Genomic DNA, 26,028 nt, shown 5'->3' on the forward strand with positions numbered 1-26,028 from the left:
AGTATAAATATAAAAAATATACGAATAGGAAGCAAAATCTCAATATAAAATACACTATAAGCACCAGGGGAGGGTATGTTCAATATGGACAGCTACTCTGTTATTTGCCAAGGGAAGTTAAGGTGTAATCCAAATGTTTTGAGATTACACGTTGCCCTTGGTGGGTTGTTCAAATGGCTGCGATCAGCTCATTGGGCCATTGATCAATCAAATATGAGCCATTGATGTTCATGTGTGAGGTTTTTTAGATTTTTATCAATGACCTCCTCTGGAAAGAGTGAGTGTATTACAACCCTCTTTCTGCAGTAACGTTATTCATAACACTACTTTGCTCATTCCTCATCCAGCGTGATGAGAAGATTCTTCACCGTCCTGCTGGGCTCATATTTCCATCCTTAAACTGCATCTGCCTTTCAAATCAAACTTGCCTTTTCTCAACTCTCTGAGGATTCATGACATTTTAAAGCTATGAAAAGCTGCAAACGCTGATGTGACAGACCTCATTTGCAGTCTTGGTCCCAGCGCGCAACACACTCAAACCCTTAGGTGTTCTGCTACTTGAGAAACCAAAGATAAAGCCCCTTCTTTCTTTTTTTTTTGGAGGGGGCCAACCGTCCCAGCGTTCCCAGGGATTGCAGGCGCTGCGGGCAACGGTGCAGATGTGTGGTAATTGAGTTTGGAATGGGCTGTTTGAGGTGGAGCTGTCGCTGTGCGGCTCAGTCATAGCTATCCTCCCAATTTTCTCTCTCTGAGGAGTCCTCGCCTCGGGGGGTGGTGCAAGTGAGTGGACTATGGCTGACTGTTATTGTTGCATGGAGTTACAGACGACACAGCGGCTTTTCTCTCACTGAGACACTCCTGCTCATATCCACTCTCATACTGTATTGTAGCCGACTGGGCTAACAAGATCAGCAGCGGGCCCTGATGTCCTCCTTTGGTTTTTAAAATGTACACCTAGGTATTAGTAAAGTGTTTTAATTGAAAGTTATAATACAGTGATAGTTTCTCTCTATGGGAAGTTGTTTTACAATTCAGCCACGTTATACTTTATTTGAACTATAAATAATTTAAAATGTTGAAATAAATCCCTTTTACTGGAAAACTGTGCAGCCACATTTGAATCTAAATATATAATTTAATAAAACTTTTTTTTTATTGCACCTTTCAAACGAATCAATTGCAGTCCGATGTGCTTTACAGGAAGTTCAGAAACCAGTGGACTCATACATTATAAAATATTACAGTAAACGATAACAAAACAATGCATTGTTAATGAAACAAGACGGAATAAATAATAAGAAAGAGATTATAAGATATATCATAGTAATTTAAACCAGTGTTCATTCTAAAAAGCCATGAAAATGATAAAACACATCATGAAATCCAGGCTGAAATGATAGATTATAAGTTCACGTGTAAAAATATCTCTGTTTACATTTTCAGCTCCTCTCAGATCCTGAGGCTGTTCCGTTGTCTCGGAGCGTAATGGCTGACGCAGCTTCTCCCAAATGATTTTGTTCTGCTTTGTGGAACAGCTAGAAGAGAAGAACCAGAGGATCTGAGGGGCCTGGTTCATAAACCAAAAGCATCTCTGACAGGTCGACAGGTGCAAGTCCATGTAGTGCTTTATAAACTAATAAAAGGATTTTAAAATCAATAGGAAAATGAACAGGCCTCCAGTGCAGGGACTTTAAAGTGGGCATAATATGTGCTCTGTCTTTTGGTCCTAGTCAGCGGGATCATGAATTAACTGCAGCTGATTTGTGGTGTTTTTTGGTAGAACAGAAAAAAGACCGTTGCAATAGTCCAGCCTGCTGGTTTTGAATATGTATTAGTTTCTTAGAGAGAGCAACACGGGAACATTTGCACTGTTTATCTTCCAGTTAAGTTTGCAGTCTGTGGTTTAGTTTAAAACCTGCCTGATTGTTATTTCTCCCCTGATGAACTTGTTTTTATTAAAACATGTATAGACAATAGCTGACTTCTTCTCAAGAGCACAACCCTGGAACCACTTCTGCTACTGATCGGAACTAACTTTAAATAAAACTAATCCTATAAAAATGGTAATTGATTTGCAGAGATGATCCATATTTGAAGTAAGAAGTAGCTGCTGTGGAAGAGAGGAGAGTCTTGGCTCTTTTCAGGTTTGGAGCTTGTAGCATTAGCTGCCTTTTCCTTTATGATTCATGACCATTAAGCTATGTCCTTTTTATTTCTTGTTGCCTTTCACTTCACAAAGCCACGGTGTTGAGTGGTGCAGGCTGCAAAGAGCAAAGCCAATTACTGAAAAATATCAAGGTGGAAACTCAGATTGAAGCCATCGCCAAGCAAGAGGCTCGCAGAACGTTGCTATTTTCCTGTTGTTGAAAGACTCGTGCGATTTCATAAGAAAAAGACGATGATAATTGCCAATAAACCGACGACTACATGACAAGATGCAACCTTTTTTTAGAGCAAAGAATAACGGGTGTTATTTACCTGACTTTATTACCTAAACCACCCACCTTGTTATCTTTTTATACTCTGAGCCTCCACCCAGACACACACACTGTATATCAGCTCACAAAGACGAATACAAAACATCAAATGAATTCCAAACTGTTGAGTGGAACAAAACAAGCAACAATTTTCAGGCGGCATCCAGCTTGAACCGTATCGTATAAGTATGAAAACGTAATTGGTTCACTTTATTCTTCAAAAAGCAAGACGTAATTTGTCCCGCAGTTAAAATCCTCGAGGTCAAAGCTCAGAACTGTGCTTAAATGTGATTTTTTTTTTTTACTCTGTGCGTGGTTGCTCCAGGGGAATTAAATAAGGCAGTTGATGGAAGTGGCACAGGAGGAGACGAGGATGTGAGAGTCACCAGCCAGCGTTTCTTAGAGGGGTTACAATTTAGAGGGTGGAGCAGATGGATGGCCGACAATGAGCCGCTGTAATCAGTTCAGAGTGAGTGTTCATCATGAGTGTGTCTGAGAGGGAGAGGAACGGCGACAGATAAAAAAAAACTAGACTAAAGGCTTCGAGCGAACGGTTCAGATTTTCTTCTTTTCTATTTTAATTTGTGCAGAATACCAGCGCATGAAAATATATAATACCCAACTTCTACTTGCATTTGCAGCTACGATAGCAGTATGGCTTGCGGTGATGTTGGTCGACCACTTTGGCCGACACTGAAATAATTAAAGTATTATACAGCTGCAATTTTACACAGATGGAACGAAGCCTTGTTGCTTTGTTCATCTCCTGACTTTTCGTGAAGCAACAAGAAGACGTTTTTATTTGTGGTTTCGAGTGAAGCTGTTGAACAAATTTTAGTGAGATTTCTTTATTTTTAAATATATCGTAAAATTGAATATGCCAAAGTGCCAAAGTTGCACAGTTTGTCATCGTGCTGTAACTTTAAACCTCGTGCTCCTCTTTCTGTCCTGCCAGTTGCATCAGTATAGTTTAATTTCCATTTCCACAGTCTCCACATTATCACTCATTCCAGAGCTTATACGGTTTCATTTTTTTGACTGACATCTTTTCCGCTGCATATTTTCCATGAAGGACATATTGACATTGCCTCGAGACTTTTGATGTTCGGCTGAAGTGTTGAGCTTTCACCTCTTTCCTTGACACGGTCTTAAGATTCTGAAACAAACAAAAAAAAAAACATGTGCCACTTTGTGTCTCTACCCTCGGTAAACATTAATCGCATGGAATTCCCAAATGAGTCTGTCTAAGCATATCACTTGATTAAAGAGGCTTGAGGAAACATCTTTGCAGTGGATGTGTGACGCAAATCTCTTATTTAAAGACTCTGGCGTTGCCACCTGCTTACGTGCTTTAAACTATAAGCCTGATGAGGAATAAAATCATGCAGCTGTGTGTAATGTTCGGCTGTAATCCCTCTTTGCTCAGGCTTTGAGTTTCTTCAGTGTCCTTCCCGTCTCCTGCGTCTTTTCTTTGCTCGGCTCTGTGCTTGGACTCCTCTTGCTCAAAGCTAGAGGAAGGCTAGAACGCTATCATGTTCTATCGGGACGGGATTCTGTGGAAGTTCCTGTGAATGCACTCCTGTGGTGAGGAGCATGTGAAATACTGTGTGACTGCTGCAGCGCTCAGACCAGAAAGAAGTTGGCTGCTCAGTTTGGACTATAACACAGCGTCTGCAGGCTCCAGGGCTCCCCTAACCTTTCAGGGAAGAGTTAAACAGACCAACAAAACTATTCCATTACTCTGATTAATTGACTTTGAATCCTTTCACAGAATTGGCTATAGGGGAAAATGGCGCTCTTTGCTGGCAGAGAGCACTCAGATGATTGGAGTTAAAGCCGAGACATAAATGGTTTCTTGTACATTGATGAAGCAAAGGTCATCAAACTATATCATGATTCTTGGAAGGCCACAAATATTTATTATATACATATAATATAAAGCTATAATTTGGGTATAAATTAACAACATGCGGCATTTGTATCGGAACTGTAAATACCACCTATAGTGTTAAAAATGAAATATAAGTATTCATGTTAGATAAACTGCAAGTATAAAATGGGCCGGCTGTCCGTACCCTTGTAAAACCCCTTCATGCAGCCTGATGAGGTTACATTTAAAGAAACGTGGAGAACAGAGAGATCATAAGGATTCATTAAATCAGACCTCTGCCCTTTCGGAAAGTTGTCAGTCGAAGATTGAAAGTTGTGGAGCCTAGTTCACTCCAAAGGAAGACCCATAAAGAATTGGATGTCGACAGAAGGAGGAGAGGAGAGCACGCACAAGTGACGAGATGACAGAGGAGCAAGTGTGGAACAGAGGAAGGTAGAGAGACGGTGAGACCGGGAAGACTGATGTCTTCAGTTACCGTGCTTTATAGATGATATTCATAGCATGGCCCTGCATTCATCACGCCACTGCTGCTGTGGTGCTGTCACTGCGACGCATCAGGTAATGGCGGAGGGGGCTGCGGAAGCATAAAGGTATGGGGGGGGGGGGGGGGGGGGTGACAACTGGGAATGGATAAAAGAGAGGGGGGGCAAATGAAAGAGCAAATATGTGCTGGCAAATGACAAACAATGAATCTGAAAGAAAGAGGGATGTCTGCAGTAAAGGGGAATGAGGAGAGATGAGTCTCTGTTGTGCAGGTAGCAGCTTCACAGGGGAAGATTATGAGCTCTTCCATCTCCCTGATATGCACGAGATTCTAATAATTAACACTTTGGAAGTCGTTTTCACTGGTTCTCTGGTGGATTCAGGCGGGAGCCCCGGGGAGCATGCGTCAGAAGTGGGAATGAGACAGGAACCTGTTGGAGCAGGTAAAGAGCCGCTCTGCTCAGTCGGGATGAGGTAACACAGGTGCAGCCGCTCATGGGAGACTTTCCTGCACACATCACAGAGCGTCTGCACCAGAGCCGCCGCTGTGGCTGGCGAGTGTCACGCCAAGAAGCTCTCGTTACGGTGTGGCCGATGAGTCACGCTGTTCAAACGGCGCTGTCACTTGCGCTGCAGCTCGGGGACTGGGAGACTTCGAGCAAACACCGATGATTAGCATTGAGGATGTAGCAGTTTCTGGGCAGTCTAGACTTGCGGTGGAGGGCTAACAGTCTCACGCTGGGCTACAGCAGATTCTCCCGTCATGTCAGTGGAAAGATTGTTCAATCTTCTCAGGTTGGGAGTCTCTCTTTTTTTTGAGGAGGAATAAAATGAAATTAATGGAGGAGGAGGTGTGTATCTCTGCGATGTGAAGAATTAAAACATGTTGTAAAACCCTGGTTTTACTGCAGCTGGTTTTTCCATACAACCCTCATTAAACACTCACTTGGTTTTATGAGGGGGTTTTATCCATTCCTCTGAGGTATTACAGAGGAGCCATTGATGTTGCATATATACGTAAGATGCTAATGTGCCTATAGCTTCAGTTTCCCGCTGGATATAATGTATGTTTGCTTTACTGATCCAATCAGCGAGGCGGGATGCCATCAGAGGAGCTCCTGAGGGACTCCTGACAGTTTGGATTTGATTGACGGAGCCTCTCCCACCTAACGACCGCAAAGCAGCTCACACGCGGAGCCTCGGTGGATTTGCAGCCGCAGTCAGACAAGTTCTGCAAACATGAGGTGACTGTATGCTGTCACTCATCTGAGGAGTGATATGACTCATATCAAACAGCAGCGGCGTTCACGGACAAGAGAAGCTCCTCCGCATTAGGACCCCATTTGATTCTCCGCTCCGTGACGCCGTGATTGTCTCCACGCTCCATCATACGTGACCTGCAGCGATCATTATTTGCCCCAGCGTTTGCACGTTCCTCGTGGCTGAGCCCCCTCCAAGACGCAACATATCATTTTCAACACAAAACAACACAGCATATGCAGAATACATCAATTGTGCAGGAGCAGCTGCTGCATGGTTATTTCAGCTGTGACTGTTTGGATATCCATGTGGCTCAATTTGAATAAGACGCTTGAATTTCATTTCTATCTCGATGAACTGACACTTACTGGTTTACTTACAGCCTGTTGATGTGTCTGTGGGCCTTATGGTGGCGGTAGTTGCGTTCGACTTTATGCGGCGCTTCTCTGACTTAGCGTGATGCATGCTGGTTAGAATTTTTCTCCAACTTCCATCCAAAGCTGCGAAACTTCAGGTGACCTTAAAATACTGTGGTAGCGAGCCGGCTGCAGTCAGACCGTGTGGCTGCTCTCCTCCAGCTGCAGCACCTTGGGGTCGCCTCGGGGACTTCTGCAAATGGAATAATATCTACCGCTTATCTCGTGAATAAAAAAAGATTTATATATAATATATTTACGATATATAATATTGTGTGAAGCTGTAACCACTAGCAGTTAGTTTATCTGTTATTTGATGTGTGCCATATTTAGTATTTCTGATGCGGTAAAGACGAAGAAGGTTTTACAGAAGCTCTTCTCTGATTTCCAAAGCATCTGTTTCATCTGCAAGCAAACGCTGCGAGATCGGCCGTTGTCCTCGTCTCACTGAAGCTATGAGAAGTAGAACGTGTCCGATTTGACATTTGTGTTTTTTTACTCCATCAAGTCAAACACAGTCTCATCAAGTCCATCTCGAATGCAGCTAATGTGTGAACAGTGAATTGTGTCCCATCATAAACTGTAGCTGGAAACGATGATTTATTTCCGCTCCTCGTCTGATGGTTTGTTAACGATCGCTAACGGCAGAGCAGCTGATGATACTGAACGAGCAGCAGGGACACAGACACAAAGCTCATGTAGCATGAGCAGGGCGACGCCACTTTAATATGAGCTGCAGGGTCAAACAGTTATCAACCGACTTGTTAAATTAACTATCAGAAAATGTACTTGTTAATTGTCATTTGGAGTTAATTGCTCCAGATATCATTTGTCAGCCTTTAATTTCATGCAGCTAAAAAAAAGGTCCTTGAGAAAGCTGGGGGAATAAAGACAAACTAGTAAAAGGCATGAGAGCGCTTGACGTTGGCATTTTTAGATTGAGTCTTTCTCCGTGTTGTTGTGGACAACATTTTAAATGCAAAATACAATTAGAAGTTTTGGAGCTTCAGTTTAGTTTTCTCTCTGCTGATTAATATTCTGGTCTCATAAATCACAATGGCCCTCATGAGCTTTACTCAGTTTGGGCTTATTGCACCTCCCCAAATACCAGTTTCAATTACTGCCATTTAAATTGCCCAGTGACCAACACTGCTCTTTCTTCATCTCACCCTTCAACTCGTGAAAATTATCCCCAGATTGCCTCTGGATCCATAGAAGATTAGAAAGAAACAGCAATTTGACTTCAACATTTGTATTTTTCTTCATTATTCCTCAGCAGGAATGAAAGTAAACATCTCGTGTCACTCAAACAGAAGTCTGCAGTATTTTTCTTTTGAAAATTGTCTTTTTTTTTTCTTGATGAACCTCGTTGCCGGCCATCGATTTAACTAGGCTGACACACAGGAAACACTGCGAACACAAATAGAACAGTGCATGGGAGGATCAGACTCGCTGGCTGGATTCTGAATATTGAATGATACCAAATTTAGCCTGTTTATTCACATAGTGCTTACCTTGTGCATAATGTGCATTTGTAATGAAGGTGTACAAAAACCCACTTCTGGCTGCGATCAGAGCACAAACCCTCAGGGGAACAACAGCTGATGGAGAGCGGATGAAACAAACAGTGTTTGTGTTTGGAGTCACATTCAGCCACGGCGAAGATGCATATACATCACACCTGAGAGAAACAATCGCAGGCAGACACACACGGACCCTTCTCCTTATCTACTCTCTGTACTTGTTTGTATTTTCATTCCGTGCTTAAGATGCACATGGCCGGCATCCATCTCACTGTGGCTGCAGTGAATCTTAAACTGTGACCGAGGGAGCAAGCAGAGCGATTAACTCCCCCCTCCTCTCCACCACCTGGCGGGAGTAAAGTAGTTTGTGTCTGACCGTGTGTGTGTGTGTGTGTGTGTTACATATTTTTGCTACTACCTCCCCGTGCCCTGACAGCTCCAGAGATTAAGCTTCAAGAAGTAAAACATGCTTTTTTTAGCACCCAGCGTGACCCACAGTAGCTCCGCTGCTTGGTCCACACCAAACAGAGACAGTTTCTCAGGTGTTGACACCAAAGTTGAGAAAATCAGCTCAAACTTCTGTGGGCAGTTGAATCTCTCTGAAAATATTCAAAGTTGCACTGAGAAAGAAACAGAGTGTGATTGAAATATAGGATTTTCGGTGTTGCCACATTTGTCATGTGTCGGTTTTCGCTGCAGTTCCAGTGTTTTTAAGTGACATCATGTTTTTATGATTATGAAAGCACTTTCAGTGTGGAGCTGAGGTAAGAGGAGTCCAGGGCTTTGACTAGAGACGCAGCCAGCTGACCTAGAATATGTATTGGCACATTAGCGGCTACAAGTGGAGTCCAGGGTGTGTGCATCATGTTTATGCAACACTTTGGTTTTCACAGTGTGGGGGAGGGTGTTTGCTGTGAGGGTTCAGTTTTTCAAAAAAATTGGAAATGGCTCCACATTCAACCAAACATGTCTGTAACATTTCTCTTCTTTTTCTGTCTGCGTCTCTTTAAGTTGTGGGTGAGTATGAAGTATATTATATATTTAATTATTTGTGTGAATGTATGTGTGTATATATATATATATGTATATGTGTCTGTGTATTTATTTATATATATTTATGTAACCTTCAGGTTGCTTACCACACACACAAATGCAGACAGGCACAGAATATCATATTTTATACTGTATGTGTGTGTGTGGGTGCAGCAGAGGTTCAGGTGCTGTGCGGATGTGTGTGCATATATATAAGGTGGTAAACTGTTACACGAGTTTTTCTCTCTGTCGGATGGCAGCAGCTCTCATCAGAGGGTTGTGTATATGGCAGCATAATGGGGTCATGGTAGATGTGCAGGACAGGCAGGGGCTCTTATTTCACCGGCTGAGAGATGGAATGTGCAGGGCGGCGGGTGGAGAAGGCCGCAGAAGGGTCTGAATAATGAATTCTCTCTCTCCTACCTGTCTGCTTTGCCCACCTCCCCCTCCCCAACAACACTCCACTTGGATATTAAAAGATGTCATGGGTCCTGCAGTGTCACAGCAGGGCCAGTGGTAATGATACCGGGACGGCGCATAGCAGAGGTGTGCAGAAGTGAAGCAGATGAGGAGTGACAGAATGATATTATAAGCCAAGAGTTTCAGTGTTGGCTTGCCAAACATAGCCAGTTCTGAATTGTGCAATTAGGTAGGTTTTTTTTTTTATCCCACACAGGGAATGACAGGATGGACCATGATCGTAGGCGACAACGTTTGGGATGAAAACTCCTGAGAATAGTTTGGACATGGAACCGAGGAAGAGCAGCCTGCTGTGTCCTTAAAGTGAACACTACTCTTTCCAGGTGACAACTGAGGAGTATTACTGTGCAGATTAGACTCTGAAACATCATTCACCAACTGGGTTTGTACCTGAGGGAGATCTGTTCAACAGCCTTCCTCTGCATAAGCACAAAAAGCGACACTGCTCAGCGCCGAGCCGACTGCTGCGCGTTAGAAATGGATTCGTGTTAGGAGGTGACAGAACTATGGCAGACGTATATGTTAAGTGGGCATGAATTAATAATTTTACAGGAGCTTCGGAGCATAAAAGCAAATTATGTCTGGAAAACAAACATGCAGAGGCGCATTATTTTAATTAAAGTGTTTGCCTAACGATGATAGGAACATCCACGGGTCCCGTAGCCTGCGGGTTCTATGGAATCCGTCTGAAGAGGAGATGTCCGTTTCATCATCCTTTCTCGTTTGAACTTGGATAATTACTGCATGTGTGAAGGCGTGTGTGTGTGTGAGAAGGGACAAGGTGGATGTTGTCACGCAGGAATGTGACTATAAAGCTGTGGCACATCATTAGTCTACCAGCCAGGTTCACTGGGTGTAGTGCAGGGCTGGATTCCTGCATTATTAACTGACACACTGAGACTCTGGTTTGAATGGAACAGACACTACATGGCTTCCTATCAGGGTGCTATGAGGTGAATGGAGGCGGCGCAGCGTGATTACCCATTCAAAGCATCGCCAACTCGGCCAATCAACCGAGACACCGCGGAGACACAACTGCTACAGACATGGTGGCTTGTGAGTACACAGTTGTCCTCAGCTCAGTTATAGCCGTCTTATTTGCCCTCTCTATTTTCTTTGTTTTTCTTGTTTTCATACACCAGCGGTCCCCGTCGAGGACGCGTGGCCCCGCTACGAGTGCTCCTCTTCTCTGACAGAACAAATTAAGCTGAGATGACAGACGAAAGGCCAAATGGTTCCAGAACGGCGCAACGGAAAGTGCTGTTAATGAAAGACCCTTGTGTGAAAATGGGGAACCTCGGTGGCAACAAAACACGGCATGAATATGCAATGCCTCAGTCAGCCGAGCTTATTTAGCATACTAAGAGAAGGACAGCTTTTTCAGAAAAAAAAAAAAAAAAACGCTCGCTGCTGCGCTCCATGAGGATAAATGTTTCAAACCACACGGATGTTTCGCAGCCTTTAAAGACGAGGCGTGATGTGGATTTGTTGCCTCATCCGTGATCTAATGTGAGGGGAGAGCAGAGGTTTTCTGAGGAGCATATTAAACAGCTTCTTACTATGAGGAGTGTAATTAAAAGGATGACAGCTTTATTGACACGTGCAGAGTGTTGGTGCACACGATTAGCAGAGAGCGGCTGATTTACAAGTGTGACACTCGGAGACTATTTTCCACTGAAGCATCGTCAACAACTGTTGCAGACTTTCCTCAAATTACTATTCCCTGTTTAAAGTTATTTGCAGTAGTAGAAGTTGGCAGGAAGTATATGATTGTTGTGCTGATAATTGGGCTTTGACCTCGTTTATCTCTTTTTTTTTCTCGCAGTATTCCATAACAGGACGAGAGCATTTGGTCCAAGCAGAACTCAAAACCATGTAATTCGCCGTAAAATCCCATTTGCTGTGACGATACCAACCTGAGATAAGATTGTATTGTAATTGTTTTGCCAGTCAGGATTGGTTAAGGTCAAATATATTCATTCACATGCTACAGTATTTATTCATCAGCTGCTGCCTGGCCCTGTACATATATTCTTCACTAACTCTAACTGTGCATGAGCCACGTCTGTATTATTTACCTCGATCTACTTCGATCACTTTAATCATTCAGTACTTATATACCTTCTTATAATCAGATTTCACAGACGTTATCCTGTTCACCGTCCTTTCACAGTTATATTGCACTGATTTTGAACTGACACTGAACTGATGTCATGTTTGTTTTCAAAAGTTGCACCCGCCTAAATAATTAAATATGGCTGGTGCGGTTCTGCAGTTAACATTAGGTTTCCAGCACCGACCCTTCTCAATCCATCCTGGGAATAAAATGTGTCCTGAGTGAATCTCGTGTGACCACTTGTGATCAGATCTTACTTCATGGCTTCATATGCAAATAAATTCGAACCCCATACAAATAAAACAATGTTAGCCTAAGATTTCGAAGGCGGTGTCTTATTCTGGCTCGCAGGTCTCCATCGCACATTTTCATATGAATGCAAGTTGTAGAAGTGAACACACAAAGGAGTCCGATCGCTACTTTGAGCTCCCTCCTCTCATTAATGTCTAAATTGTGTAGCTGATGGGCCGGGTCTGTGCAGCTTGGCAGGGCCCTGCTCTCTGGGACTCACCAGCATCACTTTGACAGATGGCAGGAGGAAGCAGCTGTGACTGAGGGACTTGCGGAGGAGCCGGGAGAGGTAGCAGAGCCACCACCTCGAGATGGAGGTTGAGAGCAGAGGAAGAACTTTGAAAAACAATGGAGAGTGAGCCCTGGAGCGCCGCCGTGTTACAAGCACCACCACTGGGCAACAACCTGCAGTCTGTGTACCTGACGCGGAGCAAAACTCGACATTTCTCCGCTCCCACACCGGCACAGAGCTGAGCTTCAATCACTTGCCTCCCCTTTCTTACCATTTCATTCAGATCGTCAGAGCCTTCCCCAAACAAATCTCCCAACTCCCTCCCAGGAGCTACCTTAAGTACTTTTTCTTGAAATCTCCAAAAATATTTTCCAGGGAAGGTTGCGGCTCCTCTTCCCAGTTGATGTGCTGCTTGGCAGGAGGGATGCATAGGAACGAGCAGTTAGTTGTGTTTGGAGTCCACCTGGGGAGCCCAGCTTGAGAAATGAGCTGGCATTTGCAGATAGGCAGGCACAGACTGATGGAGTCACTCTGAAGGCTTCTGAAGAAATTCTCATTGCTTTCCTTGGTGGTTAAATCACTCTGTATGGTAAAGGGGCGAGAGCGTTGAGGCACTGTGGGCTGAAGCACAACGCAGCCATCTGAGCTTCTGCTGAGCACGATATTAACACGAGCCAAGATCTCTGCTCTGATATGTGATTGCTTTACTTCTCAATCCACCTTTTGTCGTATCAAGGCTAGACTATTTTTTGGCTGTACTCGTTTGTCGATTCCTCAAAGAAGTAAAAAAAACAACACCATGCACATCTGTTTAAATTCAAGTATTCCGTTTTAAAGATAACATCAATTTGCAGCTGTGGCAAAAATCGATTTGAGCCACATTTCCTTTGTTTCCCAGCTGCCACAACAACACACATCACTTATTTTATTCTTTTATTTTTCGGCGAGCATAGCAGATGTTCCACCAAAATAGTCAAAGTGCTTTGGGGCCTTTTTAGGACGACAATGCGAGTTGTTCTGCTTGAAAAACATCCATTTCTAATTTAGCCTAGTTTCGAAATAAAAGGGTAAACAGAAAAAGGCTTCAAAAGTGACCTCCTGTCAGAGGAAACCACGTTGGGCTCCTACTCTTCTTAAAAAAGGATCTGTTCTCTCTCCAATAAAGACAAAGGCAAGGGTGCATGTGACTGTGGGCATAGTGTAAGCATTAATGTGCTTGACAGAATAGGCTGAATCTCATTCACAGTCCAAGGGGTCACTTATTGACTGGTTCAACCCCCCCGACAGGGCCCAGACGGAATGGAAGCTTAACAAGATTACGGTTATATATAGCCGAGGTAATGGGAAGCTCTCTGGAGGCTCCGGTGCTGCTGATTTGTGCCCTGTTACCCAGATTTGAGCAGAAACGCCTAACATTCAGCACACAGCCTCTCTCCACCGGGGGAAACCTCCTGATACATTACGGCTGCAGCGGATCAATCAATCTACCGACTCCCTCTCCTATCTCGCCACCTGCTGCTTGCCAGGACAGTGATTCCTCAGAGGACTGCGCCCGGAGCTGCACTCTGGGTCTGCACTGCAACATGCATGCCTGTCCACCTCCAGCACCAATGAGAAGAATAACTAGCAGAATGGGCCAATCTCTATCACGTTCTCCCGTCCCTCCTGTGCAGATACTCAGGGTCTAAATCCACTGGTGCAACAGAGTGTGGCCGTCCAGTGTCGTGTTGTCGGGTCGAGTTAAGGCAGAGGCGCTAAGGATTTTAGGGAGTGGAAGAAAAGAGGGTTCGTGTGAGAAAATGCAGCACCCCCCACACTTGTTTTGATTAATGGACCTCTCTCTGCCGGTGAATGACGAATTATCAGAAGGCTGGACGGCTCGTTCATCACTGTCAGCCGGGGTCTGCGAGTGTGGCGTCTCCAGTCCACTAGCCAGTCGTGCTACCATCTCACCCTTATCGCTCCCACCTGGTCCTGGAGATTTGCGAAGAGAGAGAAAGAGAGGAGACGTGAGGGGGAGGCAGAAGGCCTCGGGGAGCGCAGCTGAGGCATTGAATTTTGGCGGCGACTGTTTTGTCACCCTCCTGGCAGCCATTAGAGAAAGGGACGCTGCACTTATTCTGAGATTTACTGTACGCTTAATCAGATAACCTGACGGGGAAATGCCTACAGGAGGCAACCAACTCGTCGTCACGTGACTGAAGTTAATTTTGGAGAAAGGAAAGGAGGGGGTGATAAGAATCCTCATGTTGAACGGCCGATAGCGGGATTTTGTTTTGTGTCTCAGGCCAAGTTTCTGCCTGGTCTCTAATTAAGCAGGTTAAAAAAAAAAAAATGCTTTAGCAACGGGAATCTTATCTTTGCTTTTGCCAGGCGTTGGAGATAGTGTTCAGAGGCATAAACGCTAATTAATTACCAAGAGTGCACTATGCTGAGAGGAGCTTCTGTGCCGGTACGTGTTGTGATGCAGGGATACAGATGGACACGTAAGCTGCTACACACACACACACACACACACACACACACACAAACACACACACATATTCTTGTGCATCTGTCCTTGTGATGACCAATCATTAACATAATGCTTTCCCAAGCCCATTAACTTAACGTTAACCAATGACTAACCCCAACAGTTAAACCTGAAACTAACTATAGAGCAGTTGTCTAAACTTGTGGGATCCAGCAGACACACATACACACACACACACACACACACACACACACACACACACACACACACTCTTTCTTTTTGAAGTCTGTGCCCTTCATGCACTGTAAAAGATAAAAAGTTAAGGAAACTCAAACATTTAATAGAACTCAGATTTTCTAAGATATTCTCAATGACCACTCAAAGCACTTTTACACACTCCCTCATTAGCGCATCATTCTCAGAGCATTCTCACCGGAACAAGGAACCGGGCATCGACCCACCGACCTTCTGATTAGCCGATGACATCATTTGGAGTCTGCACAGTAACGATCAGGGATGGAGCCGTCAGTCGCAGCTGTCAATCATGACATTTCACTCCATATCTAATCTAAATGCAGTGATCGCTTACATATACATCAGTGTGATAAGCACCGCCTTAAATCATCTTTGAGAAAAATGATTCCTTACATGGATGTGGCGGAGCTTACAACCTGTGCCTGCAACCAGCCACCAGGAGGCGCATTCGACTCTTTGGCTTCACTTTCCGGGAGCTGTCATGTCGTCCATCTTCATACACACCTTCCACCTGGACACGGCAGAGAAAGTAAAGTAGTTGTTTTTCAAGGGAGCTTCCGTCCTTTGACACCGACAGCAGACCGAGCTGAGCCGGTGATGGATGGAAAGCGGACAGCTGTCGACGGGCAGGAGGACAGTGGGAGGCCTCGAACGCCCGACGGAGACGCACCTAATTCCCAGGTCTTATTTTGTCAATAAACAGCAGCAAGTGGCACTCAATTAGGAGGCTTTATTGACTATGCTGCCTGGCCTGTGTCAGATGTCAGCCGGTGACACCGCGTGATGTCCAACACAGACACTTTCTGAGATTACAGAAAATAGAAAAAGAAAAAAGAAGATTGCAGAGGGAGGGAAAATAAATAAAGGCGGGAGGATTTGGAGAGGAATACAGACGGGAGAGAGAGATGAGGGGAGATAAACAAAAAAAAAAGGAGGGAGAGGAGACTACGATGACGAGTCCTCAGAGCAATTTTTCTCGAGTGCTCTGGTTATTATGTCTTGTTGAGCCCAGTGAATGTAAGCTTTGGCAAAATGAGAAAAAAAATCAGATATGACAAATGGTGGCAGTAATTGGCAGGTTTCCCTTTGTTGTTTTTCATGTTTATTCTCACAAACCAGACGAGTCAGACTGAGAAGGAAAAAAGCAGGAATCCTCCTCACCGCTTCCTTCTCGAGTGTGAATAAATCCTCCAACCATTGTTTGTCTTCTCTTCTGCACTGTGTTGCCTTTTGTTTTACTTCAAATGCCACTGCATCGTCTGCTCTTCCTCCCCGACAGGTGGAAACAAACAGAACCACCAGCTTAGCAGGCTTTACAAAGTAATTGGTTTCGAGTCTTTCTTTGAAGTGCTTACATTTTTTGACATACACTTTTTTATTTTTCCCCCCAGCTATGTGTTTACAGTGTTTTAAAACAAATCTAAGAGAAAAAGTAGTTTTTAAAAACCTGCAGATCCTGTGAAAACACATCAACGCCCATACGCTTATTGATTGATTGATTTATTTTCAACTCATCTTTATTTAATGTTATTACAATACTGCAGAAGTACTGAAATGATAACAGAGGAATTAGAGCACTGAGCTGACGGCTGTTACTTTTTTCTTTCTTTTTAAGCATCAGTGTCAGAAATATCGCTGGCTTTAAAAAAATGAGAATATTGATGATTATTACAAAGTGAACCTCAGCCATTAACCGGTATTTAAAAAAAATAACAGTAGTTTCTGATATTTCAAGCTGTGTTTCACATACTACAGTCAAATTTAAAATGTGTTGTAGTTTGTGCCGCAGTTCCTCCCGGCTGCTAAATTTTATGTGATGTTAGTTAATCTATCATATGTTAATGTAGTAACATGCAACCTGTAAGAATAATAATGAAGGTCTTAAAACAAAGCTTTTAGATTGGAATTGGGTTTTTTTAACTTCGCGAAAGTTTTACTTGAATACAAATCAACCCAGAAAACAAACTAGAGGAAAGAAACACTGAAGAAGAAGCATACGTCTCCTCTTACAGTGCAAAAGTATTTCTTGTTGAAGCTACATTCAGCTGAATTGACTCTGAGAGTCTAAAAACCCCTGATATTCTGTATTTTATTATTGAATATGATTTTCTTTGGTTCCCTGTAGAGAGGATGATGCCTCATATGAATAAATCTAAAGCAAACATCTCATATCTAATAACCTATTCAATAACGTTTGTATTGTTTTTAAATGATCAGCATTACAGAAACATCCGTCATGATGAACGCTACATACGAAATAAAATAATGATGAGGTGTCCTGAACATAATGGATGCCGCAGAGGCGGAGCCACTACACTTCATCATCCCCTCCACTGAATTCATTATTTTTTCATGTCGGGGCTCGGGACATTACACTTCAACTTGTTTAATAGCCACTTTCCAAACTTCAGCTTCTTTTGACTAAACTTCACAAGTTCAACTTTTATCTTTTATCTGTGTTCGAATATTAGAGGACTCCTTTTCTTTCAAAGGTTTTTTCTTTTGTATTTTTGGGACATTTTTGCGTTTATTGATGGGACGTTATAAGCGTGAAATGATGAGGGAGAGTGGGGAAGACATGCAGCCGTCTATCCTCTGCACAACCACGACCAGTTGTCACAAAATTGATGCGTAGCGTTGAAAAGCTACATATTATGGGAACTAAGTGTACTTTCATAGGGTTGTCCAGCAAAGATGTAAAATTGTTTTTTCTACATCACCCTTTCTTTTTCCTGTCTTTCAGTGATGCAGGTGGTCTTCAGGGAACTCTACAGGGATCTATTTGCTTCCATGATCTAATTACGATCATTAGCGCACAGCGTGATGCTAAGTTGCACCTACCTTGACGCCCAACAGATGGTTTTGCTCTGGATTTCCAAACTTGGCAGGGATTCTTCACCGCAGCAGGTAGTGTCTCAACCTCCAACTCACCTGTCTCACACATGAAACTCAGAGATAAAATAACATGGTGACTTTAGTGACTCATTAATACTTAAGGTGGCTTTCTAATTTAAAAAAGGTTTTCAAACAAGCAAAAACAAAGGTTTTTACATATGTCACAAAGAGGCTAGAAAGAGTAACTGTCATGAAAAAAGAAAAACCTGCACACACACATGCAGCCATTTCATTTGTTCGTATAATTATTGGAGCGGAAGCATTGATTAATTTGGCCTCAATTTGAATTAATATATTCAATCCCTGTGTATGTAATTCAACAAAAGTAACCAAAAACTTTTTTAATGATGCTTGCAGGTTTGGCTCAAAGGGTTAAACCTGCACCTTCAGCCAAAGAGGATATGTAAATGTAGCTGGATTCTCACAGCAGGGAAAAGCTTGTGACACTCTTTTTCATTTTATTGGAAATAATGTTACTGAGGTATTAATTACAGTCACCGAACCGTCTCTGCAGACTGCTCACACAAACCTTCAGAGCCAAAAGTTTATTCCCAGATATTGTCACTGCATCTAAGTTAAGATAGAACAAAGCCCTCTGGTTCTCCAACTGGGAGCAGTCCAGTCGTGCAGGTTGGGCTTACACGGGGAGTAATTCTTTGAGAGTATTAGGCAAACAATTTAACTGCAAGCCACGTGCCAAAGTCACAAATGAGCGTCCGCGGCAGCCAAGTGGATGCTTGCTTGCCAAGCACGACTAATTATTGGGTGAGTTTAGCCAAAATGTTCAAATGATTTATGATAATGAGAATGAAAATAAACCTTCTACTGTCAAATGGCGGGTCTGACCATGGCATGTCGAGTTAATCTGCCCTCCCTGTAACATGTCTGCGGAGGCAGGGGAGCGGATGTGGGGCGGTGCCAGATCCTTGAGTCTGTCGCTGGAGGTCTTTTAAAAGTAATACAACAGAATGTGGCTCGTGAGGAGTCATGTTTTCCTGCTGTTTCCAAGTGTTTGGGCCTCTTCTTCAACAACCTTCTACTTGTGCTTGTCTACCATTTACAACACAAGTGTTTCTGTCTGTGTCACCTGTATCACACAGTGTAGCAGCCTCTAACGCTGAAGTCAATCACTTTAACTGCATTGTGGTTCTGCTGCTTCGCTTTTATTGTGCGGTGCAGCCGATCACGTCACGTTTAAACAAACTCACACGCAGGCGCAAGGCGATGAAGTTCTGTTGGTCCTGTCTGACATCAAACGCCAAAGTCAACCTGGAAAGAGGAGGCAGTTGCTGAACCTGGCATGTGTCCATCTATTTATTTCCCATGTATTTCCCTTTGCATTGTATTTACAGCAGTGAGCAGGAAACTGGGATTGGTCGTTATGCCGATCACACCACCACAATAGTGTTAACACAACATGTACATGTGAGTCCTGACACCTACTGATGAGTGATCAAGAAGCAGACACAAGGGAAAATACAGAGAAACAGAGTTCGCCTGGAAGAAATGAAGGAAATAGAAAACTGTTTGATGTATAAAGATGTTTGGGGGATGTCTTTTATTTCTATAGCAACAACTAGTGCGATGCATCAAGCCACAGTAAGTAATGTACCAAACAATGAGAAATGTGACTTCCAGCAGGCAACTCTGAAGTTATCTCACATGTTGAGCTAAAGTTAGACTCAGGTTAGCCTACACTCAGTTGTCATCTCTTTTATTTAGTATGTGAAACGTGGAGCGCGACTTTCAGGACAGCGTCGATCTATCGTTAATCCGTCTCTTTCTATTTCTGCCTGTGCATAGATACAGAGGATGTGATGTGTGGGTGTGGAGGTTTAGATTTGCACCTTTGACTGAGCTGTGAAAATCAACGAGCAATAAAACTGACTGATTAATAACATGAGTACATTTGTCTGGAAATATTTGATTTTGCCTTGATGAAAGGATGAGGCCTGTTTCATTTTTCTGAGGATTCCTTGTTTGTGTGCGACATGTACATGTAAGTATTTGCAGTGAGACGAGAGAATCATTGTTGATTAGCCAGAATTAAACTTTTAATTAACCCCAGCTACTGTTACGATGGCTTCATTGTGTGTTTCAGAGTCAAGGATTCTTGATTGGTAATTATTGTTTTGGACATTTGAGCGTAATAATGTCTTATTGTTTCATGTGACTTGCAAAATGTGGTCATTTAAAAATGACAGGATGTTTTTTTTTTTTGCAGACCAGTAACAAAAGAAGAAAGATGTCTTGAATGTCTTGAATAAAAAGTTGCAGTGTGAAGTGAGCGAGCCTCATTCATTCTGAAGGTGAAACATCACAAAAAAATGCTCCAGTGTCCTCGAACAAAAGAGGCATCAGAGGAAAACAAAGCTCAGAATTAATTAGAAGTCATTTTACATATTCCAAACATTCCTACGTCTTTTATTCTCTGTTTTTCATATGTCGTGGATGAAATATTAATTATTTGCACATATCTGCCTGTAGCGTCTGTGCAGGCGTGGCCTTGGAGTCTATTTTCCTCGGCTGACCTCGTGACACGTCCTCTTTCCCTGCCGCCGAACAGCTGGAACACAATTGCTCCGCTTTTCATTCAGTCATCACTGCTTGTTTCCACTTCATTGTCAGGATGACAGGTCAAAGCTGCGATGCAGATTAACTGAGCAAATAAATAAGAAAAAGGCAAGTAAGCAAGAGCTTGGCTTGGGTTAAATCAATAGGGTCAAATGAGAATGGAAAACAACAAGAGCATGAGAGAGTGGAAGGAAAGTGCAAAATAGAAGTAGAGAGGGAGCTGTGGCTAATCAAGTGAGCTATCAGCTGCATGTTAAACCCACAGGAACCCTTTTCCCTGGAGGAAATGAATGTTCAGGAACACAGTGAGGGCTCATCTCCTCCGATAGAAGTCTGCACACGAGACCTGAGGGGGAGAAGAAGAAGCTCGGAAGTTGTGGTGTATTGATTCAGCTGCTCTGATTATTCCGTCTGCTCTTTTTAAGCCAATTTACTTACTCACAAAACAACAACATTATCACATCCAGGAATGTTTCAATTTGGGCTCCATCTCAAACACCAGGGGGCGACTGCGACTCAGGAGGTAGAGTGTGTCATCCTCTAACCAAAGGATCTGTGGTTCGATCCCTTGCTCAGCATGCAAGTGTCCTTTGGGCAAAATATACTGTATATCATATGCAGATGATAGTTTGCGTCACAAGCTGCTGTTTGTTCTGTTGGTTGTTGAGCTGTGATACGCAAAACAGAAACAAGTGGTGCTAATGTTGCAGCAATATTACTTGTGTGTGAAGAGTTGTGTCACTGTTTCTCAGTCCGTTTGTGCATTATCAGATTTGCAAAACTCTAAATGTTTAACTAGATTTGCACGTGTCTTGAGATTTGTACATCCCACAATACTAGCCCCATGGAAAACTTTCGAGTTTCAGACCAAGTTGTTGTGTTCATCATTTTCCTCTGACCCTAACCCAGTCAGATTGACTGGGTTAGTTAATCTGAGCATCCATCAGAACCGAGGTGTCGTCAGGCTCATTGCTGGAGCAGTGGAAAGGGATTGTGGATGTGAAACATGCCCACACTCTGCTGCAAGTGAAAGCGTTTCCCCTGCAGGAGCAGCACCCTATTGAACCACGGGCCTGGTGCAGCAAACTTTTCCTCCGCTGTTAAAACAACTCAAGTGGATTTGGTTTTGCATTAAAAGAACCTGCTCCACGTATTTAAGATCATGAACTTACATCGTTAAAATAGAGCTCTGAGTATTTGCTGGTTTTAAGAACAACAGCTATTGATTGAGAAGAATGAAATATATATGACATGATTCTACAAAAGGTCCAAGATGCAATTCCTCATATTTTCTTGCAAAACTCCAAAACTTGTTTTCCTCTCGCTTGTATGCACCGTGTAACAGCTTCAAACAGACAAACAAACTACGCTGGAAACCAGCCGAGCAAGACGGGTGTCATTTTCTGCAAAGCTCAGAGAAGTGGTATGAATTCAATTGAGGTGAAATTCTGTTTGTGCCCTAAAAACAATGAGATGGGGTTTATTAACTGAAAATGGGGAAACAGTGAGAGTGGAAAAGCTCTTCCAATTGCATTAGGACCGGATCTGGGAGAGCTGGTGCAATAATGCAAGGGGAGGCCGGGTCACATTACAACAGGAAGGTAAAGGGTTTAGCAGATGAGGGAGGCCCGGAGAGAGTAAGACAGACTGAGTCGGAGGCTAAACAAAAAGTATGGAAGATATTGAAAGTGTAATGGAGTGAATGGGACCTAGAGGAAGAAACGGAGGAGGTTAAAAAGGTTGTGTACATGAGAGCAATAAGATCGTAAAGCTTAACAGTGGTCCTCTTTTTATCCAAGTTTCCTGTCAACAAATATCTAATAAAGGCAAGAAATAAACAAAGGAGTGATTGCATTTAGTGTTTATGGTTTCTTGACAAGTGACCGCAAGATATGATAGAGAGATAGAATGGGGGAAGTAGAATGATGTTGTTGTACTGCTCCTGCAACCTGTTTCCTAACCAAGTACTTTTCTTTATATAAACTTTATCTCAACGAGAGTGATACACGTTTGTCAGGTTTGGTCGGAATCGGTTTGTTTTCTCTCAAATTCGGACGAAACAACGCATCCCAGCCGCTCTCTCATGTATAAAGTCGTAACAGGACATAATGACATCATTGCTTGCTGTGCTTAAACCTGTACAATTCTAACATCACCCAACGAAGTGCATCAGTGATGATTAAAAGTGCAAAAGATTTGAAACTTGAACCCAGACAGGCTGGAGACATGAGGCTTCTTATATTTAAGTTACACTTTAAATACACATTTAACTGAGTCTTTTAGTCAAAAAGCAAACGGTCCGACTTCAAGTTCTTGTACTGGATAGAAATGTTGCCATAGTGAGAAAAATGTGATAGATACAGCAAAGGGTCCAAAAAGAAGTATCATCTCAAGGTTAACATAATTCATTGGAATTTAGTTTATTATATATTCAAGCTATTGACAGTGAGATCAAATTAAAGGCAGCTGCTTAGTAACCCAAGGGCACTGCAGTCTCATTTAGTTGTACTGGACCTTGAAAGCACAAAATGGTTCCAACAATGAGGTGAATCAGCCTGAGCCACTCAGCCCTCTAGGATGACTCTGGCTTCTCAATAGCATCCTGATGTCTGGCCTTGCTGCCTGACTGTCTGCTCCCTGACCGTCCCTGACAAGTGCAAGTGTCTGAGTGCCACTCACTCGGTGTCCTTGCATCTGCCGGGGCGCGACACACACTCATCGATACGTGGAAAGATATACTCTCTGTAACGGTGGAGGGGTACTGATTTAATCAAGGCCTTCGATCGTCACCTCACCTTCTGCCAAATGACAATGTGATTGAGGACATTAAAGAGCAATAACAGAGTGTCGGTGTGAAGACGAACTCCCAGGCTCCAGTTTTTAAATTGCCATCTTTCTCTCTCAGGAGTTATAAAGATGAGAAAACAATGCATTTGCTTTGTTGTTGATCTTGAGAAGAAATATTTCCATAAGTACAAAGGTAGAAAATAATGATGTGTGTTTTTATGCTTTGGCTTTTGGAGATTTTTCTTCTTCTTAACGTGACAAATTCACTGTCAGGTGAACAATCTTCATGATTAGACAAAGCTAATGTTTAACATCACAGCTTATGGCGAACATTTTTCTACGTTGTGTTTAAGTGCCGTTGCGCTGTTGGTGGTAGGACTGTTTCCAAATCAATATTTCTAGTCCATTCTTCCTCCATCTTACCCACCACTGCCTTTGTCTGCTTGAGGATTCCAACTTATTCTGTTTTCTCAACAATATTGATTCCCCCCTTTTCCGATTCCACAACTTCCTCCCTCGCAGGATGTTGTTTTCTGGGCGGTGGCTATTATAGGTTGTTTGGTGCCGACCCGTGGGGTTGTGCGATCTCTCATACTCGCGGCTCTTATCCAAAGTGATTCCGACAGGCGCATTAAAATGCAAATTCTTGCCTGTGCACTCCTTGCCATTTTGTCACTTCCTTTCTCCTTGTGTGGCATGTTGAGGGGACAGGAATTAGAGCGCTGGCCCTGGGGTTGAATATTCAAATGGCCACCTGATTTCCCGACAGAGCAGTAGCGGCCGCCAGGTTCCCATTTACATAGTTCCCTTTCCCCATTTACTGCCTATCAACGCTGACTGACTCAACTCCAACTATCCGCTATTCATACAACTTTCAACTCTGATTGTGTGACGAACATTCAACAGCCACTTAGATCTACCACACTGTGTTTCTTGGAGAAGTCCCATTCACGAAACTTCATACATCCAAAAGGTCATGAAGTCATAATTAGAATAATGCTGTGGAAGTGGCTGCTCATTAACGCTACTGGAACTGTATCCTCGTTGGTAGAGGTCACTGCCTTTATAGCTCTGGAGCGGTTACTGGGGTTTGACTGACCAATTATAACTCGTATGTAACACTGAATATGAGCACAATAGGATAATATAGGTAATCAAGCCTGGAGCTGGATGTTGCCCCTGTGCATACTGGGAAAAGGAACCTTTTGAATTAATCTCTCCTTGAAAGTACAGGAAATGAACTCACTGCCGGCTTGTGTCTGATTATCTCAGTGGTTTTCATTCGGAGCAAAAGGTATGAGAACGATGTGAGTCATGGAGTTAAAGAAAAAAATGTGCCGACAGCGTTATAAAATTAAGATTTACGTCTGTGGTTATTCAAATGTAACACACTGCTGCCACCATGGATGGGTTTCTGCACGGAGTAAAAGCAGAGGCCCTCTAGTCGAACAGTTAGTGACAAACTCATGAATTTGACCATAAGAAGTATACAAAAATAATGTCTCCACAGTACGCCTGTCTTCATTATACCTGCCTCTGTCAACGACTGCCCTCTTCTCCTGCATGCCCGAGCTGAATGGCTAATTAACTGGATAAGGTGCATGGGGAGCAGTCGACCACAGCAGCCACCTGTCGGCTGGAGCGCCGCCAAATGACAAACGCCCGCGGGGCAGCGCTGCCCAGGTTGAGTCTGTGTTTTCCACTCTGTCGCCTTGCACCGCACCCCAGCATGGCAGCATCAACCTGGGGAGCAACTGTTGTCTTTACTAATTTACCCAAAATAGCTACCTGCCACAGGCTCTTCCATGCTGCCAGTGCCGGTGAAGAGCATCTGTTTTGAACTGCAGGGGCAGGCATAATCACACAGCGTGCCGGCTCTGGGCTTTAGCCGGGCTCCCAGCTAATAATACTGCACGTCTGACTGTCCCTGACACATAGCACTTCAAAACACACGAGAAACGAGAGGAGGGAAACTAAATACATTTTTCCTAACTGCTGCCACACAGAAAAAAAGACCTTCAGCCTCTCACTTTGTTCTGTTGCTCTGGTATTTATGGTCATCCATAAGAATGACGTGGCAAGGATATTGACTGACATGAGTTCAAGAAATATGAAATATTGTGAAAGCATTGAATTACAGTACAACAGCTCGAATATAAAGAGACTGCTTTGCGTGTGCATGTGTGCACGCTCCGAGCATATGCACGTGTTTTTGTTTTGTGCGCCTGTCTGCAGTGACTGTTTGACTTGATGTGTGACTGGGCGGCAAACGGGAGGGAGTAAGTGTCATTCCTGAGTTTGTGTGTGGTGTATGACTCATATACAATAAACATCATCCACAGAGAAGAATGTTTCTTTCTGTATCTTCTACAGCTTTTCTGCTCCCCTTAACTCTACAGCAGGAATATTGATTTATCCAAGGATTTTCTTTCTGAAATCTTTATAGGCAGAGCTTAAGCGTGCTACAGACTTTGTGTATGTGGTCAAGAGTCACGGCTACAGTCAAACCACGCCACATCCCTCTCTCAGCATGAATAACTTCATACAAGCTTGGTGTAAAAGGTAAAATGTGGAGGGTATTATATTAAAGAAGTTTGGTCAGCAAAGTGAAAAAGCTTTTTAATCCATCTCTTGAAGTTGCAGTGAAGTTACCAAAGTATGTACAGTTTCACTGGAAGTATGAGGTGGATCTCAGATGAAACGAAACAGTGTTGAAACAAAATTACCCCGACATTATGTGTGAAGTGCACACGGATAATTTCAGTTCTGAATGGGAGGAGGAAAAACATCAGCAGTACAGAGGGAGAGCAATGTTTGGAAAGTCTTTAGACGTGTGAAAGTGT

The 26,028-nt window shown here is 43.2% G+C and overlaps 1 protein-coding gene across 1 annotated transcript in view; it reads right to left on the reverse strand.

Moving 5' to 3' along the window:
• The window catches only part of rpl38 (ribosomal protein L38), a 322,175-nt gene extending 297,181 nt beyond the window's left edge, over positions 1-24,994 (reverse strand). The window contains exon 1 of the mRNA XM_069517112.1: positions 24,990-24,994. Coding sequence (XP_069373213.1) covers positions 24,990-24,992 — 3 coding nt within the window. The 5' untranslated portion in view covers positions 24,993-24,994. The remainder of the gene's footprint in view (positions 1-24,989) is intronic.
• Positions 24,995-26,028: the final 1,034 nt, after the last annotated feature.

The sequence above is a fragment of the Paralichthys olivaceus genome, chromosome 21 (genome assembly GCF_024713975.1).
Source record: "Paralichthys olivaceus isolate ysfri-2021 chromosome 21, ASM2471397v2, whole genome shotgun sequence".
NCBI classification, from domain to species: domain Eukaryota; kingdom Metazoa; phylum Chordata; class Actinopteri; order Pleuronectiformes; family Paralichthyidae; genus Paralichthys; species Paralichthys olivaceus.